This window comes from Condylura cristata, unplaced genomic scaffold (genome assembly GCF_000260355.1).
Source record: "Condylura cristata isolate star-nosed mole 26May11 unplaced genomic scaffold, ConCri1.0 scaffold00021, whole genome shotgun sequence".
Lineage (NCBI taxonomy): Eukaryota > Metazoa > Chordata > Mammalia > Eulipotyphla > Talpidae > Condylura > Condylura cristata.
Genome location: NW_004567122.1, coordinates 472,082 through 490,813, shown reverse-complemented (window position 1 = coordinate 490,813; position 18,732 = coordinate 472,082). Strand labels below are relative to the sequence as shown.

The following is an 18,732-nucleotide window of genomic DNA, read 5'->3' as shown; positions in this document are numbered from 1 at the left end:
CGGAGCCCGGGGGAGGCGCCTGGGCTCAACCGCCCGTGCGGGGCGGCGGGCCTTCCGGGGCGCCGTCCAGTAAATCGCCCTCTGCCTCTGCAGCGGGTCGGAGCCCGGGGGAGGCGCCGCAGCGCGAGCGGAGCTGCACTTAAAGCCCGAGCCCAGCAGACGGGGCGGCGCTTGTCGCCCGGCAACCGCCCCACAGGTGTTTCCACCCTCGCAACACCCGGCCGGGCTGTAGCCACGGGTGGGCGCGTGCGCGCGGGCACGTGGGCCGCTCGGCGGTGGCCACGGCACCGTGACCGCGACCACGCGCGGCAGGGAGTCCCTCTGGGCCCACAGCAGTAGCAGGGCGACACCCAGAGGTGCCGGCGGCGCTGGAGAGCCCGACACCCCTTCTCCCCAGCTGGCTCCCCAGAGTAAACCCCCAGCCCGCAAGCCAGACCAGGGAAGAGACCACACGCTCCACTGTCACCGCCTGGAATCGCCAGCGGGCGGGCTCCTGCCGCCAACTCGGCCCCCCCCAGGCCCCTCTTCCCCAGCCATGTCCAGGCGGGGGACCCCACGGCCTCCGCCCAGGCCCCTGCCGCCAACCCACCCACCATGCCCGGCCTGTACCCAGGCTTGCCCACCTGCACGGCAGCGGCAAAGGCCCCCTGCTGCGGGGGGGGGGGGCAGAAGAGAAGCTGCAACTCTCGGCAGCAGACGGCCCCGCGCCCCTGCCTGGGTGGTCAGAGGGGGTCACGTCCCACTGAGGCAGGTTTACTAGGGCGCCCCCGCCTCCCCCCTCCCGTCTCACTCCCAGAGTTGGGGAGTTGAGGAGTCGAGCAGCGCAGGGCCTGGGAGTGATGTCTTGCCCTGAACAAGCCGCGGTCGCTGCTACGCTGCTGTCAGCGTTGGCTCCTTGGGGACCTCGGCCAGGGCCGCTGGCCCCTGGGCCTCCCGCGCCTCCCCAGGAGCGGACGGTCTGTGAGCCGCTCTCGCTGAGAGGGGGAGCCTTTCCACCCCCTTCCACAGGCAGGATGCGGCCTGGACGCAGGTCAGGGGCTGTGGGCCCCACCCCACGTGCGTGTGGCTGCCGGCCAGGCCGAACCGCGCATGGTGAACACACACAAGGTCCCGCAGGCCCACGACTGCTCTGCAGATGGAGGCTGGCACGGCGTGGGAGGAGCAGTCTTCTCATCCCCGGGACGACCAGCGACCAGATAAAGAAGTCCCGGGAAGGGCGCACGGCGGCATCTGCAGGGCGCGTGCAGAGGACGAGGTCAGTCCCGCGTGGCAGGCCTGCCATCAGAGGGTCTTCAGCGGGCACCACCAGAACCAGAGAAGTCCCGTCAGGAATAACTCCCCTGTTGACGTCAGGGACTCGCTGCTGCTGGTTAAACTCCCTCAAGTGTCTTTATGAGAGCAGTGAGGGTTCACTCCAGCCACAGACCCTGGTGCTCAGGCTTCATTTCCAGGTGACAGTGCCAGCATCGGAGGTGTGTTGGTTATGTCGTCATGCTCCAGAGGCTCACGGGCCAGGACCCTGACGTCACACGCACAGGCAAGACGTGCCCTCTTACTATGTCGAGCGCAGAAGCGCAGGGCGTGAGGAAGTGTGAGGCGTGTTGCAGCTGGGTGGTCGGAGGCCTCCCTCTGGAGACCAGGCCGGACCTGATGTCAGAGGCCAATGTGTGCAGTCAGCCTGTGGGCTGCGGCGAGTCCTCGGTGCTCTGAACTCCTTCCCAACTGCCCAGCACTGAGGCAGAATGAGGAACTGGGAGTCTGAGGTGAGGGCCGGGAAAGTCTCAGTGAGCAACGAGCCACCGACCTGCAGACCGGGGCCTGGCGCGGCTGGGCAGGCGACCGCAGGGCAACGGCAGGGGCCCCCTGGGTTTTGTGGACTTTCCAGAACACACACTGAGAGAAGAAAGCTGAAGTGAGGCCAGGGATGGGAGGCCCTGTCCTTAGGTGGAAGGGTCCTGGAGACAGTGGGGCCTCCTGGGGCGGTGGCACCCAACATAGCTCTGGGGGACAGAGGGCGGCCGCACCCGGTGGGGAGACTGACTCCGTGGCGAACCCCGGTGGCTTTTTCACAGCCCCTCGAAGAGTCGTTTCCCTGAAAGTTAAGTTTGTAGAAAGCAAGTGTGGAAAGGGGCCCTGAGTGTGGCGCCCTGAGGGCCAGCCTGGACGCACGTGGGCCCACGGCAAGGCCTGGACAGGTCACCACCTGTGAGGCCGTGGGCAGCGCTGGGGCTCATGGAGATGGTTGGCCACAGGGTCTCGGGACCACGGGGAGGCCACCACACGTGTGTGGGGTCTTCAGACTGAGCCACGGCACAGCGCAGCCCCAGACACTCTCTCCCTCCTTGAGGGGGGCACCACTGCCCTGATGTTTCCATGAAGAGGTTGGACAGCCAGCTGGGGCCACCCCTCCCCGGGGAAGCTCTGCTCCTCATGTGTGGAGATCCTGAGGGGGGCTCTGTGTGGAGCAGCAGGGCCTCCCAGGGGAGGGGTCGGACTGGATGTGGGGGTGGGGGGCTTCCTTCCGGGGTTTTGAGAGTCCAGTCCCCCACGACCAAGCACTAGATCCTCTTTTTGAGCGAGAAATAGAAACCGGTCTGGGCGGTGCTGCACTCAGTCAGAGGCCCTTCACTTCCAACAGCTCGGCCAGGCTCTGCAGGGTGGATGGGTCAAGAGGAGCAGTCGAGGATTTGCTAGGGCCGGAAATGCAGTGTCCATTGCCACTGAGTACATGGCCGCCCCGTGGGCAGAGCAGCTCGAGTGCAGACGTGACAGGAGCCCTCTGCTCTGGGCTTCTCGGCAGTGACCGTGTCGGCAACAGTAGCAAGGTCCACAGGGAGCCGGGCCCGCTCTGCGTCCTGGGCGCGTCGGCAGCCCGGGCAGTGGCGCCTGGCCCTCAGGGGCTCCTCAGCCAGCCACCAGGTCTCTTGTCTGTGTCTAAATTCAGGCAGTGACACATTGCTTCCTTAGGCCTGACCTTGAGGGAGAGGGGTCCATAGCGCTCCTGGCGCCGTCGAGGAAAGCAGCCTGGGCCTCCCTCCAGGTGGTCCTCCCGCTGGTCACCACAGTGGCCCTGGTCGTGCCGGGAGGCTTCGCTGGCTCGAGGCTCCGTGGGAAGGTGGGGAGAAAGGCCACGCGTACGAGCCAGACCTGCCAGTGCAGCCCACACGTCTAGGCAGAGGCCGGGAGGTGCTGACCGTGGCCACGCCCACCGGGCGCCGTGGCCTGCAAGCTCAGAGGGGAAGCGGCCTTTCCTGCCATCACCAGGGCACACAGCCTCTGCCTCTCTGCCCCTCCCCAAGGAGGAGGATGGCCCGCACCCTCCAGTCAGGGCGGCGCAGCCCGGCGCCTCTCTCCCAGGGAAACACGCTCTTGCTGCCAGCACGGCCCCTGCCCATGTGAGCCAACTGCACGCAGCCTCCAGCCCGCCAGACAGCATCCAAGCGGCTCTCGGCCCAGTATCCAGCACGGCCACCCTTGACCGCCGGGGCTTTACCCTCAGTCCAGACAGTGACCGACCTGTGCGCCACCCCAGGAGCCGGGCTTTGGAGTGTTGGGGTAACCAGGGTTGGGGGCGGGCCGGGGCTGCTGGGAAGAGCAGCGCTGGGAATAGCACGTGCAAAGGCCCTGTGGCAGATGCGTTCAGGGCCACAGCCCTGCCTCCTGGGGCGGCTGCTGCTTCGCCTCCCCTGACCAGACCCGAGGCCCAAATCCCGACCTTTGAGCCCGCACTCCTCACGTCGGCCCACGGTCTCCACGTCTGGGTGGCCGTGACTGGAGCTGGGCAGCTCGCTGCAGCCGGCGACTGTCTTATGGAGCCCGAGCACAGGCCCACAGGGCTAGCTTGCAGCGCTGGCGCAGGGAGGGGCGAGTTCCCTGCAGCAGCCCGACTGCCCGTGGGCTCCCGCATTCGCGCCTGAGGGAGCTGGGGCCTCCTCCCACTGCTGGCGAGTCTGGGGCCCCCCGCACCTGCTCTGTCCTGCAGAGCCGGCGCCCCCGTCCACGGCACAGCCCCTGCCCGGTCAGTCTCAGGCGCGCTCCTTGTCAGGCGAGGCCCAGACAGGCAGTTACTCCTGAAAACCCTGCCCGGGCCGTCAGGCGGCACACAGCTTTGAAGGCTCCTTACAGGTACAACCAGGCCACGGGCATGGCTCAACCAAGTGCTCAGTCTGCTGGGCTGCAAGTCAGCTATAAAACCGGGGGTGGGGGAGGGGAGGGAGGGAGGGGGCAGCAAGCGGAGGAGGGACAAGGGTGGAGGGGGAGGGAACTGAGGAAGAGGGAGGGGAGGAAAGGGAGCAAGGACCGGAAGGGAGAAGCGGGCAGAGCAGGGTTGGGGAGCAGGGAGCTCACCTGTCCCGCAAGGGGTGACAGCGGGACCTCAGGCCGTGTGGCATGTGGCAGTGCCTGGCACACAGGCCAGTGGCCACACCGGGGCTCTTCTTATTTATACAGCCCCCGACATGCCCACCCTGGGCCCCTATGACCGCAGACACGGGGTTGGCACCATCATGCCTACTTTACAGATCACACACGGACGTTCACACAGGTCATCGGGGCGAGAGCCTAGACGGGGCCCTCGGCCCGACCAGCCGCTCTCATGGGCCCTGCGTCCTGCTGGGACCGAGGGCGCCTTCTCCAAGCGGCCTTCACCCTCACTCCCGTGACGCCACGCAGAGCTGCTCAGAGCTGCCCCCTTTCTTCCACACGGCCCGATGCGCGTGGGTGACTGCCAGGCCTGCCGCCACCCGGGCCGCTGTCTGTGACGTGAGGGTGCCCCCATGACAGACACCGCCAGCCTGCCTGGGGGCCTGGTTTCTTCTCGAACAGAAAGCCGGCCACGTGGCGTCCAGGCAGCCCTCCCTTCGTCCTTGCCTGTGCCCTGTGGCTCACGTCTCTCGGAAGTCTTTCCCAGCAAAGCAGAGAGTGCTGCGGCTGATCCGCACAGACCCTGCACTGACACTCCTGCCCCCCGGCTGCCGGAGCCCCGGCCTGCCCGGCCCTGAGCGCCCCTGGCCTGGCCTGCCCCGCGGCCCGGCCTGTTCTGCGGGTCCAGCCCGCTCAGGGCAGGCCGAGTCTTGCGTCTCCTGCCCAGGCACTCAGGAGCGAAGCTGCGTGATTAATACAGGCGACCGACTGTTGTTTGGTGTTTAAATGATTCAGAGTTTCCACGATAACAGCTAAGGCCTCCAGCTAAGTCACCTGCAAGGCCAGGGCCTCGCCTCGCGGCCTGGCGCGGGGAGTGCTGCTCCCCGTGTGTCTCTCACGCCCCACCCCCTGCTGCAGCCACTGCTCTGGCCGAGACCCCTGGCCGGCCAGGGACCGCCCCACGGCCGCCCCCGGTCCTCCACAGAACCCTGCTCCCACACGGCGCAGCCCGGCCGCCTGCAGGGCCGGGCCTCGGCCCCGCCTGTCCTGCCACCCACCGGACGCTGCCTCTCCCGCGCTTACCTGGCCGCCCAACCTTGGCGCAGCAGCCCCGATCTCGGGCACATGACCTGGCCCGGCTCTCATGGTCTCAGCCGGCGCTGGCTCCCACCGGGGGCCCCCACCCACCCCCCCACCCCCGGTCCCCCCCACACCCCATCCCCTGGTCCACCCCAGGCCCCACCCCCACACCCCTCCGCCCCACACCCTCCCCGCGCCCCTGCACACTGCGCCCCTCCACCCCTCCACGGGGCCGCCCCCGCCCTCTCTGTTTACCCAGGCCTCTAGCTCTGCCACTTCGTGCTCGCCTGCCCCGCCAAGCCCCTGCCTGTGTGAGCACGCACGATGCCCTGGAGCCCGAGCCGCCCCCGGCACAGAGCCTGACTGGGACACTCAGCTGCTCCCTGCGCACGGCTGCAAGGCACGTTCCAGAACTCGGAGCTGTGTGCCTTGCTTGATTTATGGCCTCTGCTCAGACGCCCGCGGGCAGGCTGGCTCGGGTGGCTGTTGCACTTGGTCTCAAGATCAGCCGGCTCGGGAGGGTCCGCACGGCCCCACCTGCCACCCTGCGCCCCGCTTTCCTGAAGGGCCTGCTGGCTCCGGCCGCCGCTGCCCCTCCTGGGCCAGTCCCTGCGTTTCTGGGCACCACCTCCACTCAGCCTGACAGAAGCCCCGGCTGACTCTCTGCTGCTTCCTCTAGTCAGACCTGAGTTTCCGACCTGCCCCTGGCCACGAGAGCCGGTCCCTGATCACCGGCTCACTGATGCCTGCTCTGTCTCCATCGGCAGCTGCAGGCCCTTCGGGCCTGTGTCTGGGCGTAAACAGGGCGCCGAGACCTACTTCAGACAGCGGACGACGCGCCGGCTCCTCTATGAGCTGACAGACAGACCTGGAGGACAAAGCGCTCTACCTCGGTGTTCCCCCAGCCTGGGCGCGGGCCAGTACCTCCTGGGCCTGCACATGCTCGAAGGACCGGTAGCAGCACTGGTGGAGGAAGGCAGAGGACGCAGGCGGCTCTCGGGCCCCAGCCTAGACAGGACACACCTCGGGGTCCCGAGGCACGAATGAAGGGTCCCAGCAGAGGTGCGGACAGGGACACATCCCGCAGCCTTGGGTCTGGAACCGCAGGGGCCACCTTGCTTGTTTTAAGTGAATATGTTTTCCCAAGCACTTACACTCCCCTTTCCATTGAGAAAAGTGGCTGTGCACAGCTGGGCTCCGGACACCCAAGCAGCCTTGAGTCCCGTGTCTGGTGGGACCTGGGGGGCGGAGAGTGGACAGCAGCCAGCAGGCCTGCCCCGTGGTGGGAAGCGGGAGGAGACCGCTGGGCAGCCAGGGCCGGCACAGACCTGGCTGCGGCGTCCCCGTCACGCCTCGCTTCCCGTGGCTTCCACCCTGACGCGGCCCCGGAACACGGAATGTGCCGGGCGGACACCTGAGCTGGCCCTGGGCTGGTGCGTGTACACCAGTGCACCCCGGTTGAGGCAGACATGAGGGAGGCCAGCGTCTCGGAGCTGGGTCACCCTGCTCGTCAGCACCTCGGCAGGACAGCAAATCGCCACCCCAGGGCGCTGTGGGAAGAACAGCTGGCTCCTGGGGGCCCCTGCCAGCCACTCCCAGCGCCCCCGTGGCTCTCAGCCCCCCAGAGCCTGCTGTGACCCTGGGGGCACCTGCCCTGGCCTCTGCGTCCGACCTTTCTGGAATCACTGTCTAGTGTCTGGTGTCTTCTAGCTCTGAGACGGTCAGATCCCTGCTCAAATGTACAGGACGCACAGACAACAGCCAGAGAGCACACTCTCAAACCGAGAAAAGAAAAAGAAAAGAAATCAAAGTTTAAAATCACAGATTTTGTGAGTCGGGAGGTGTCTGACGGGCACGCTGACTTTTAGGATCGTCAACACTGTACGCTTGACCACAGTTACACACTGAGAAAACACACAGTCAACATGGAAGTTACCTGTTGCAACGGGGCGTCTGAGAGCATGGAAATCAAAGTTCAGAGACAGAGAAACCTTCGTGTTAGCCGAGATTTCAACGTTTGTCGTTAAGCCCGAATCGAGCTCCCACAGCGCTCACGCTCAGCCGGTCGGAGCGGGCGCAGCCTGGCAGCCGGCTCCTGCCTGTCGGGGGCAGCGGGAGGGCGCCTCTCCCTCTCAGGCAGGGCGCGGCAGGGAGGGACGGCAGCGGGGACTCAGCCTGCAGGCTGTGGAGGCGCTTTACAAAACCCGCCGGGGACGAGGCCACGGGAAGGTGCGAGCGAGGTAGGTGCGAAACTGCTTCTCTGCAATGGAAGTCCTGTTTGGAACAGCCTTTTAAAAGAGTTCCAAGGGATCTCAACACTTGTTTTATTTTTATAAAATGTTGCTGACTGACCCCCCCCCCGCCCCGGGTCCACAGCACTGGCTTTCGGGGCGTGGTGCCCACAGAGAGCCTCGCCCCGCCTCGCCTCGCCTCAGAGTTCTGTGGCCTCTGCAGACGCACCCGGCACCGCCCCCTCCCTCCCGCCAGCCACCGTCCTTGTCACCGTCTAAGAATTATTCTTGTTAGCAACAACACACTTGGGGGTAACTAAGATATAATTGGCCTCTGTGATACCCGAACTTACTGGGCATTAAACACGGGGCTTTTTTCCGCGAAGCGCACAATCACCGTCACGGTATTTTCCTGAGGAAAGCTGTCGCCTCCACTGAAACCCATGGGCTAGAGAAGTCACTAGGTAGCATGGCTGTCAGCGGGTGAAAGTACCGGGGCCTCGTTGTAGGTAGCATCTACCTTGGCCCGCAGTAAATACAGCTGCCTGCGCGTGAGGCCAGGCGCTCGGGAGAAGGACAATTAGCTGCTCCTGTCTCCAGCAGGAAAGGACGTAAGATAAAGCTTTTCAACTATTCTTCTGTGATTTCCTGTGGAAAACCCCTGCTAAATTAGGAGAATTACAAGTCAGTAGAAGTGGGAAATTTTCTTTGTCTGATTTCTCAGGGCCACTTTGTTGGTTAATGTAAATCCCAGGCACAGAGAGGAGCGAGGACAGAACAGCACCCTCGAAGTGTCACATGAGGGGAACCGCCACCCCCATCCCGCTCTGGAAGCTCCTCACCGCATCCCCCCGGGGAATCTCGCAGAGAACTGTGGCAGCCACACACTGATCTGCCCGGCTATGATGCTGTGATCCGTTATAGAAAAACCGCTTTGCAAGGAATGATGGAAAGGAACTTACAGCTGTGAAGCCTGTTCCTCCGGCGCAGGCCAGCCTCCCCGACCGGCATCTTCCAGTCACCGCTACGTGTGCCCCGAGCTAACGCGGGTTTACCACACCGAATGTGGCTCGGAATGCAGGGCACCTCTCAGGCAGGGCGCCACATGCCCGCACCACGGCCCCGCGGCCCCCACCGCAGTCCGCTGGGGCCTCCCCCTACCCCGAGCTTTACAGTCTGATTTCTAGGGTTTGCTTTTGAACTATTCGGGGGCAAAGAGCCCCGCCCTGGGGCTGCAGATGGCACCCTTAGGCAGCCCGACCTCAGACACCCACACACCCTGGCTCCACCCACCGCCCGTCACGTGGCTCGCTCTGCCTTGCCAAGCGTGGGGGTTCACCGGCAGGCAGGCTCCCCACTCTGCACGCGCTCTTCAGCGAGCGCTCTCTTCTGGGAGGCTGGAGCCCGTCACCACTCAGCACCAAACTCGGTCCAGTTGGTACCCATTGCTCTAAAAACGTGCCCAGCGGGGTGGGAGCACACTGATAACCGGCGGCCTTTTGACACAGCCTGGGGCGGGGCCGAGGCCTCCTTGGCCCCCCAGACTGTACCTGTGTCGACACAGCCCAGTCGGGGACGGGTCCGGCAGCCTGTCTCACTGCTGGCTCGGGTGAGCCCCGCGCCAGGGCAAGTCCGAGTTCTGGCTGGTGTCTCTCCGCCCCGCGCTGTGGCACGTTGTCTTCTGGACGCCTGCTCTGCTTTCCAACAGCATTGCTCAGGAATTTAGCCTTTGCCCCAGCTCTGGAAGCTCACTTTGAAGTCAAATTATTTGGTATCACCACTCCCTGTCACTGCGGATTTGAGGAGGCCTCCACCGGCCGATAGAATGTGCTGGGGGTGGGGGTCCGGCTCCCTGCAGGCAGGCGCTGGAGCCCAGGGGCCAGCTCTGCTCCACTCAGCCGAGACCTCCCCAAGGACGGGGCCAGGCCTTGTGGAGAGACTGCAGCCGGCACCAGGGCGGGGACGGTGCGCCCGGCGGGACGCATGGGCGCGGCCTGGACCCCGCTGGCTGGGTGTCTCGTGGGCACACGCGCCTGGCGGCGTGGCCGACGGCGGCGGACAGCAACGCGACCCACCGGGTATGTCGGTACTGAGTGCAACTGGTCAAGCAAGTGAGGAAGAATGCTCGCTTGTTAGACACAAGAATTCCCACAAAAAGAAAAAGCGCACGAGAGCAAACCACCAGTTTCTACCCTCGGCACGCACAGCGTGATGGGCAAGGGCCACCCTGGTGCTCACGGGCGCTGCCGAGGGGCCGCCGGCCGGCAGGCTCAGGTGCCGGGGAGGAGCGCGAAGGTGGCGCTCTGCTTTCTGAAACAGGCTCCGCGCAGCCCCGTCAGACACGCCAGTGACCAGGCAAGCAGCAGGCCCCGGGTGCCAACCCAGCCAGTTTTTTAGGTTTGTTTTCAAGGTGGCACAGCATTTGCTCCAAGGGGACACCGTGCACGGCTCGGCTCGTCTGCTGCCGTCTCGGCACTGTAAGGCACGAATCCCGGCAATCGTCACCGCCCTGGCTGGACCCCACAGAGGCATCAGCCTCTGGTGAGATACTGCTGGCCGATTCTGAGCTCGCCAGGGGTCGAGCGCCAGACTCTGGGCCCCGTGAGGCCAGGCCCTGAGCACTAAATGTAACGGTCCCCACAGTGCCCAGGAGCCGAAATACATCCGGACAGGAACGCGGCTGCATCGTCGTCCCCACTTCCCTGAGCCGTTTCGTCTCCCGGGTGCGCGAGTGCTCAGGGGGTGCCCACAGTGGAGAGACCCCATTGTGCAGGACAGCGGCATTTCCTATCACCATTCCCTGGGGGACAGAACCGGAAGCCGAGGGGCATGTCTGACTGCACGTGTCTCCTGTGAGACCCCTTGACCCCTCGTGGGGGCAAATACAGAAAAGGGGTTCTGGCCTGGAACCCCCAGAGCAAGGCAGCCCGAGAATGAGCAGCCCCGGGACGGCAAGGAACAAAACGTCAGACTCCGACGTCTGTGCGTTTAAGCGGCGGCGCCTCCATTGCGTCTCGGGGCTCAGTCTCCCAGCTGAGACCTGTGCACAAGCTGACTCTAGAGAGCGGCTTTTCCGTTCACAGGGGAGACTCTGAACACGTAACTTTCAGGGACTGTGGAGGCCGCTGCGACGCGTCTACAGGCAAAGTGCTGTTCCAGGGGCCAAACGCGAACCTCTGCAGCCAGGTGGAGGGAGAGGGACCTGGAGGCCACACGGTGCTGGGGCAGGGGCAGGGTGGGGGGCTTGCCTGGAGGGGGCCTGACGCCGGGGTCAGTGGTGCTGCCACGGGAACCCCGAAGCCACACCCTTGTCCCACGCCAGCATCTCTTGCCGGAGTAGGAGAGCAAAGGTGGGGGGGGGGTGCTCCTGCCCGGACTGTGTCAGGGAGGCTCCGCTCTGCCCACCGGCCTGCCCCCACAGGGGGGCTTTCCTGGGCTGCGCTGGACAAAACACAGCGTCTGATCTTGCCTAAATGGGTACAAAGGCAAAATGCAGACACCACATTTGAAAAGCACAAAATGTAAAAATTTTAAACCTGAAAGATGTTCCCTGTACACCGGCTTTCCAGCTGTCTGCTATCAAAAGCTGGCGCGACACGTCCTGTACAGGGCTAGTTCTCAATGATGTCTGAGCATGTGGTAGAAAGTTACACTCGCCTCCCAGAGAAACGGGCACGCACGCACGCACGCACACACGCACACACGCACACACACACGCAGGCCCAGGGTCCCACGCCGGGCCGAGCAGAGTATAGGGGAGCGCGCCGGCCACATCTTGCGTGCTGCCTTGTTGAGGCCTGGGGCGCGCCTTCCTGGCTGTTCTGAGGACCTGAGTCAGACACGACTGAAAATCAGCCTCCCAAGCGGCGCCTTAAAGTGGCAAAGCTACCAGGTCAGACAGCCGGGCCAGAGCGGGAGCCGAGCAGGAGCTGCGCAAATCTCGCTGTGCTGGAACCCGCCCTCAGCCTGCTCTAGCGGGCCAGCATCGTCCTCCTGCGTTTACCTGCGAGGCACCGAGTGGAGATTAAGACGCAGAACCGAGGCGGGGCTGGGGGCTGCTGGGCCCGCGTGGCAGCACACCCTGCTGCTCAGCATCAAGGCCAGGAGAGGAACACGCGGCAGCACTTCCGGGGAAGGCGGCTGGAGCCGGCCTCTGGCGCGCCGCCCGCACTCCCGACCCGAGGCGCTTCCATCCCAGGATCCCGAGCGCTGCTGAGGCTTTTGTGCGGCATAGCGTGGGCTGGGGAGGGGTGGGCTGCACGGGCTGGTGGCTTCCTGCCCCGTGGGGGGGAGCCCGAGAGAGCATGTCCCCTTTCCGCCTCTGTGAAGAGGAAGGCAGTCTGCTGAAAAAAAAGTCTCGTGCACAACTTTCGGGAAAAGTGGGCACGCCACTGAGTCACAGACAGGCAGGGGCAGGCTCGGCCTGGGGTGCCGGGGTTTTCCTGCCAGCCACTCCCAGGAGCCTGGGTGAGAGGAGAACGGGGCGCCTGAGCTGGAGGCTGCACAGGGCCACCGCAACGTCACCGACACCTGACCGGCAGCCCTCTGCGGAGGCCCCACGCCTGCCGGCTGCTGCGCCCAGGTGGTCGCTGAGCACCGTTTTTGCTGTGGGTCAGGGGCTTTCAGCCCCTGCTCAGGAGGCGCCAGTGGGGCAGGAGGCGCGTCCCACCCTCACGGGGCCCAGCTTGTGTCTGACCCGCCCGGAGAGGAGGCCTCCCATGGAAAGAAATCAGAGTTGAACGCAGCATTAATTTTCTTGAAAATGCCGCATTTTTGTTCAATAGTGATGCACTAGAAACTGTTCACACATCCAAGATAAAACGGAGCGCTCAGAGTAGCAGCTGACCTGCACGGGGGCCAGGGTGGCTCTCTGGGCGGGGCGGCGTCGGGAGCCAGATGCCCTGCTCCCCCTCTCTGCCACCCTCAGGCCTGACCACTCCTGAGCGTGGGGGTCTCAAGCCGAGGGGCTGGCACGCCTGTGACTGTGGACACCGGGCCTAGAGGGGTGGGATAAAGGCAGGCGGCGGCCCAGACCCGAGAACAGCACGCCGCAGAGAGGCAAGAGGAAGCGGGCAGACACCTGGGGCTGGGGTCCGGCCTCCCCGCCTGGGCGCCTGGCTCTCCGACAGACCACTAATGCCTGTGAGCCCACGGCGGGCTCCGGACTTTCCTTCCTGCTGCCGAGTCCACAGTGACTCTGCCCCGAGACCAGCCGGGGCCGGAGAGCGCGGCTGGAGCACCCGCGCCAGAAGGCGTCCCGCTGCAAAGCGTGGCGGCTGCTGTGTCCAGTGGTAATCGTTCCATACGCTTTTAAGTATTTTACGTAAGCAAAGCAATTTTCTAGCAAGAATGTGAAGACCCTCCAGACAGAAGACTCTGAAGAATGCAATGGGGTTTCTCCCCAGGAGAACGTGGGGCTCGGGGGGACACACAGTCCGCTTCTGAAGTCATCTCGGCCAGGTGGGCGCAGCCCAGAGCGGGCCTGCGCCGGCCTATCCTAAGAGGCTCTCAGCACGCCGCGAAGTCCCCAGAAGACGAGCGTTGGGGCGGCCCGCCGAGCTCGAGACCAGGGGGAGGAGCATGCTGACCCAGCCGGGACGCCACCTCGAGGCGCGGGGAGCACTTGGGCCTCGGCCTGCGTCTCCCAGCCACAGCCAGTCCCTGCGGTCCTCAGGGGCCCTGCTGGGGGCCCTCCCCCACACTGCCAGGGAGGCAGCAAGGCGGAAGGAAGGCGAACAGGAGGCCGTGGGAGGGCAAGGCAGGCCCTGAGCCCGTTTGCCCGGACAGAAGCACGCCAGTCTCTCCACTACACGTTACAGCCTGTCACTAAAGCTCCTGAAGGATTCGGGGTGATGAGGTGCTCCCCAACCAGCCTGCCCCCAGGGCAGGGTGAGGGGCCAGAGGCCTGCAGCTTCCCGGCCTGGAAGACTGGAAGACGCATCCCCACTTTCACTTTCTCTTTGGCAGCAGTTCACACCCAGGCAGTTGAGCCCAGTGCCACAGACTCACGGCGGCTCAGTCTGCGTGCCCTTCTCTCCTCTAGCTTTCTCCACACTGACCAGGAGCACCTGCTCAGAGGCTCTGGAAGACATTACGGTGATCTTGAGAGTAAGAAGTAACCACCAACAATCACGAAAAGGTACATGTTTGCCCAACACTACACTTGGCGATTCCACAGCCTGGCGTCTCGGCTTTTTACAGAAAAGCATACAGAGGAGAAGGTTCAGGTCCCAGGCACTGGAGGCAGACGCGCTCCGCCCGCTTGGGGTCACCCTCCGCGATGCAGAAACAGCCTCGAGGAGCGTGTGCTGTTGGGCGCTGCGTCTCTCCACGGCTGCGCACACTGGAGGAGTCGCCGCTCGGGAGGTGTGGAGACCGAGCGCAAAGGGCCGCATAAAACTTTTTATGAGGCAATAAATCCACAACAGCCTTAGCGTTGCCGTCAGGAGTTGTTACTCAGCCACAAAGCCCGAGCGATAGAAGGAAACAACTCATGAAAACACCAGTCTGTGACTCGTGCCATCAGTCCTGAAAACGCCCTCCAGCTCTCCCCGGATTTCGCATGATGCGAGTTCTGCAGTCCTGTCACCGGCGTCCACGCGGGAACCCGCGCACGCGAGCACACAGGGGCGGGAGAGACACCCCGAGGCCGCACAGGCCCCCCTGCCCGGTTCCTGGCAGTGCGGCTCTGCCTGCTCCCCGCGGTCCTCCTGGCCCTGCCCTGCACCCGGCGCACAGGTGCTACGTCGGGGCTCACCCGGCAGCCGTGGATCGCTGGACCCCGTGTTCACAGGCTGCACTGAGGGACCCCGTGGGCGCAGGAGAGTGGGCGGGGCATCTGGCAAGTCTTGGTAACTTAGCAGCTGCTCACCCCTTCTCGCTGCCCCCCCCCGCCCCCCACATGCCCCTCCCCCCCCTTGCCAGCTCGAGCCCGCGCCTGGGGCCTGTGAGCTGAACAGGCGGCTCTCACCCCCAGCGCTCCGAATGCACAAAGGCCTCCTGTCCATGGCGCCGCAGTCTGGAGAGCTGCGGCCGCCATACACGAGGCCACACCCTGTGACCTTCTGCAGCGGGGACGTCTCACCCCAGAGCTAAGGAGCATGTCACAGCCCAGAGTCTGGTCCGGAACAGGGGCAGAGGTCAGAACGGCTGGGCTCAGAGGGGTGAGCAGCGGGAAGAGACAAGACGGCATCCTGGAGGACTCTGGCCGCCGGCTACCCTCATGCCTCACTGACAGACAGACGCGGTACCCCTGGAAGCCTTGAACCATTGGACTAAAACAAAGGACTGCACACAACTGCCAACTGTCTTGTCTATAACACGATGGTTCAGTCTAGCAGATGAGACCTTGCACTACGAAAATGAAGACTCAAGGGGGCAGAAACGCGTTCTCACGTAGCAAACAGCAAGGGCCTGGCCATGTGGAGAGGGCCAGACCATGCGCTGGTGCCTGACCCCCCGCCCGCCCCGTCAGGCACGCAGCGAGGACCTGGGTCTGAGGCCCTTATTTCTATTCAACATTATAAGCGCCAGGCTGAAGCTTCAGCTCGGGGTAACAGCAAGCGGAAGTGCGTGGAAGCTGCCCCCTGCTTCCTGCGCTCCGATGCACGCGCGGCTCGCGGAACCTACTTTGACCTGAGGGTAGGACTTCTTGTTCTTCTCACTGGAGGCGCCGGGGAGTCCGCCATGCGATGGGCCTTCACACACATAACGGAAACGGAATCCTCTCTGCAAGGGGAACAGAGGGCCAGCACGTTTGAGAGGCACGTACTGAGGCCTACAGGGACACAGCTGCACACCCTGGGGTGGGGAAGAGCCCGCGCCTCAGAGGCCCTTCCCCAGGTCCCCCTCATCTTAGCACCATGTCAGCTGACGCAGCTTCTTGCCCGCCCGCAGCACCTGTGAGAAGGGCTGGGCTGAGGCGGGGGCCAGGCGTGCCGGGGCACGCACAGACTCAGCTTCTGGTCTCAAGTTCCCGCTGCCACGCTCTGCACTTGCCTGTGTTACTCAGCGTCACGCTTCCTCGGCCCTCGCTTAAAGGGGTTCCTTCATCTGCTCTGACTGGTGGGCGCAGGAGGGAACGTGGGAACAGCAGCATTTCAAGGCCAGCTATGCCGGAGCCCACGCATGGCTGGCTGTTCTCCACAGTTCAGAAGACAAGGTCTCTGATTCTGTCCAGCTCTAGCGGGTGCTATTAACTTCGATATTAATTTTGGTCATAATGAACCCCAAACCAGACGGCCCCTTTAAACGTCGGTGCTCAAGGACCCTGCAGATGCAGCAAGGCAAAGGGGACTGAGCTGGAGGTCTCCAAGGGCAGCCACGGCTGACCCACACCTAAGTGCCCTCCTCAGGACCAACTCCAGTCCTGGCTTTTCACGACTCACAAAGCTGCCAGTTACAAAGAGGGCGTGCAAAACCAGGACAGCTGTCATCCCACCGTGAGGGCGGCAGTGGACCTCCAGACGGGGTCAGCCAGCTGGGGGAGCGAGAGGAGTTTGTGATGACACGAGTCACTTAACAGACATGTTTCTGCAAGTTTCAAACTCACCCCGTTGGAGAGAAGGGGCTACGCTGGAGGGCGCGGCTCCCTGCTCATCTACTTGCTCCCGGGGAGCCCAGCTCACAGCCGTGGGGCAGGACGCCCAGGGCTCCTGGGGCGCCTGTCTGCGTTCCTTTCCCTGACGTCTCCAGGGTCTGAGTGGCCCCAGCGTCCTGGCCACATCTCCCCCAGCACCTGGAACTGTCCCCAGGGGCTGCAAACTCTCTGATTTCCAACAGGGCAGCCCCAGGGCAGGCTTCGCGGGTCCCCGCATCTGGGGCGCGGAACCCGAAGTGGCTGGCCCAGTACCCTGGAGGTTCAGAACCAGATCCGGGAGCCCCTGAGGAGCAGGTAGTCAGGAGTCTGGTAGGGCGGTGCTCTGTGCTGCTCCCCACGAATTCAAACTACAAGCTGTGGCACAAATTCAGCCCTGTACCTTGTGCAGAGAAAGGCTGTTTGCTCTGTTCAATAATTACGCGCAAATTCTAACAGGGCAGGGGCGACGGGCCCAGGAGTGACCAACCTTCCAGGTGGAGGCTGACACTGCTTCCAATTTAAGCACAAAGTCAGCGCTCAACCGCCCTGCAGGGTGAGCACTGAATAACAATAACCAGAACTGAAGCCCCAAAGATGACTGGCCTTGCTGCGACATCACACAGCTGGGAGCCCTGTGGCCAGGAGACCCCGGCAAAAAAAGCACATTTTCTCGTTGTTATTTCTAAAAAATTAGCGAGGAAGAACTTTATTTCTATTCCAAAAACTCCCTTTGGACAGGAGGAGAAATGTCTCCACGCACTCTCCCCTCCCACCGGCGTCGGGCAGAGCACAGCTGTGTCTAACAGCTCGCCTGAGTTGAGCGGCCAAGGAGACGTGAGGGTCTCTAAAGTTCGTGCGAAGGAATTTTGACCCGGAGAATGGGAACTCATTATTATTTTTAGGAAGGTAGGATGTTTTCAAGGGCAGCGTTAGGTGGGTTTGGCTCTGAACCTTTGAGATGAAGCGTTCGCCATCCTCAGCTACTCATCTCAGCAGCTCCCCTTCTCAGTATGAGTCATCGACCTCAAAGGCTAAGGCCGGGCAGAAAGGTTGCCTGACACACAGCCCTTACTTTCACTCACGCCAGACACCAAAACAACCAGGGCACTTTCTCCTCAGGTGGGTGCTGGAGCCCTGCACTGAGAGTGAGCCAAGCCCTCACTGTGACGCTGCCCAGCCCCCTGGCCACTCAGAGCGCAGCCGCCCTTGGGACTCCTGGGCTGTGCAAGGGGGCTGTGCTGACCGCAGCTCTGCCTTGCACTGGGTGCTGAGACACCCATTTTGTCAGATATGTAGATTTTGGCTGATTTCTCAGTCACGGTGACCCAGATCTTACATGCTAAAAAAATGTCCACAAGGCCAGGCAGCAGTGTGTGATCCTGTGCTGGGAGGGCCTGGGGAGAAGGGCCGAGACCGGGAAGCCACTGCCTCTGGAAGGTCACCTGGGGCCTGCGAGTCATCAGGGCAACCCCCTCAAGACTCCTAGGGCACTTCTGTGCCTCATCAAGAACTGGCATCTCCTTTCAGACTTACAGGGTATTTGGTCGTAATTACGACGTTTAGCGCCTTCAAATGCTGGCTGAGCCCAATATGTATATGACGCCATGACTATAGTGCCCACAGTTGGTGTCTTGACCGAGCTTTCAACCTAGCTGGCCCTTGTTAAATGTCACAGTGTCAGGTCACTTTCCCTCAGCACAGCCACTAAGAAGCATGTGTATGCGGGGCAAACCGGCCCCTTGTGACCCCACAAGCGTGGTCAGCACACCCAATCGGAGGACTCCACTCCTGATAACTGAAGTCCCCTGCAGCCAAACGATTCAGATTCTTCTTCCTCTCTTTCAGACAGCATCCCATCCAATTTCCAGTACATCTCTCTCCACAGAGCTGGGGCAAGTGGGGAGGCCACTGCCTGTCCAGGCGCCACGAGAGCACCCCGTGGTAAGGGGCAGAGCCCGAGCCAGGCCTGGCTTCCCTCCCGGCTCCAGAAAGGCCGACTCTCCAGTTAACACCGGAGGGAAGGGAACTCCAGAGTGCCTCACACTTCTTTTATTCCCACCGGTACTTTTTGACTCTCGGGTTGCAGGTGCAAGGTCAGGACAGAGGAGGCTGGCACCCCCAGGGAAGGAGATGGGCTATGCAGCCCACGAGCAGGTGGACACATCTACGGGTGGACCCTGGTGTCCCGTGCTCGCTTCTAGCTCCGAGTGGGCGGGACAGGCTCCGCCCCTTCCGGGGGATCAGAGAAGCTCTGGGGCGGAGACAGCAGGAACCTGAGTGTCTGTTACTAACTGAGGTTCCCAGGAGCTCTCCTGCGTTTGCAGGACGACAAAGAGAAACGTCAGGTGGGCACGCAGTTGTGACATGACTTGGCAGGTCATCGATGTTCTGCATCAGCTACTTCCTATTCATCATTCTTTGTGCTGGAGCTGGGACCGTGTAACAGATGGAGCTAACATTTAACAAGCAAGTCCCCACCCC

The 18,732-nt window shown here is 63.3% G+C and overlaps 1 protein-coding gene across 3 annotated transcripts in view; it reads right to left on the bottom strand.

Moving 5' to 3' along the window:
* Nucleotides 1-18,732, bottom strand: part of NFKB1 (nuclear factor of kappa light polypeptide gene enhancer in B-cells 1) — a 73,909-nt gene that overhangs the window by 35,149 nt on the left and 20,028 nt on the right. For all 3 annotated transcript variants that reach the window (XM_012727850.1, XM_004686453.2, XM_012727851.1), the window contains one exon: nucleotides 15,303-15,401. In XM_012727850.1, the coding sequence (XP_012583304.1) occupies nucleotides 15,303-15,401 (99 nt within the window). The remainder of the gene's footprint in view (nucleotides 1-15,302; nucleotides 15,402-18,732) is intronic.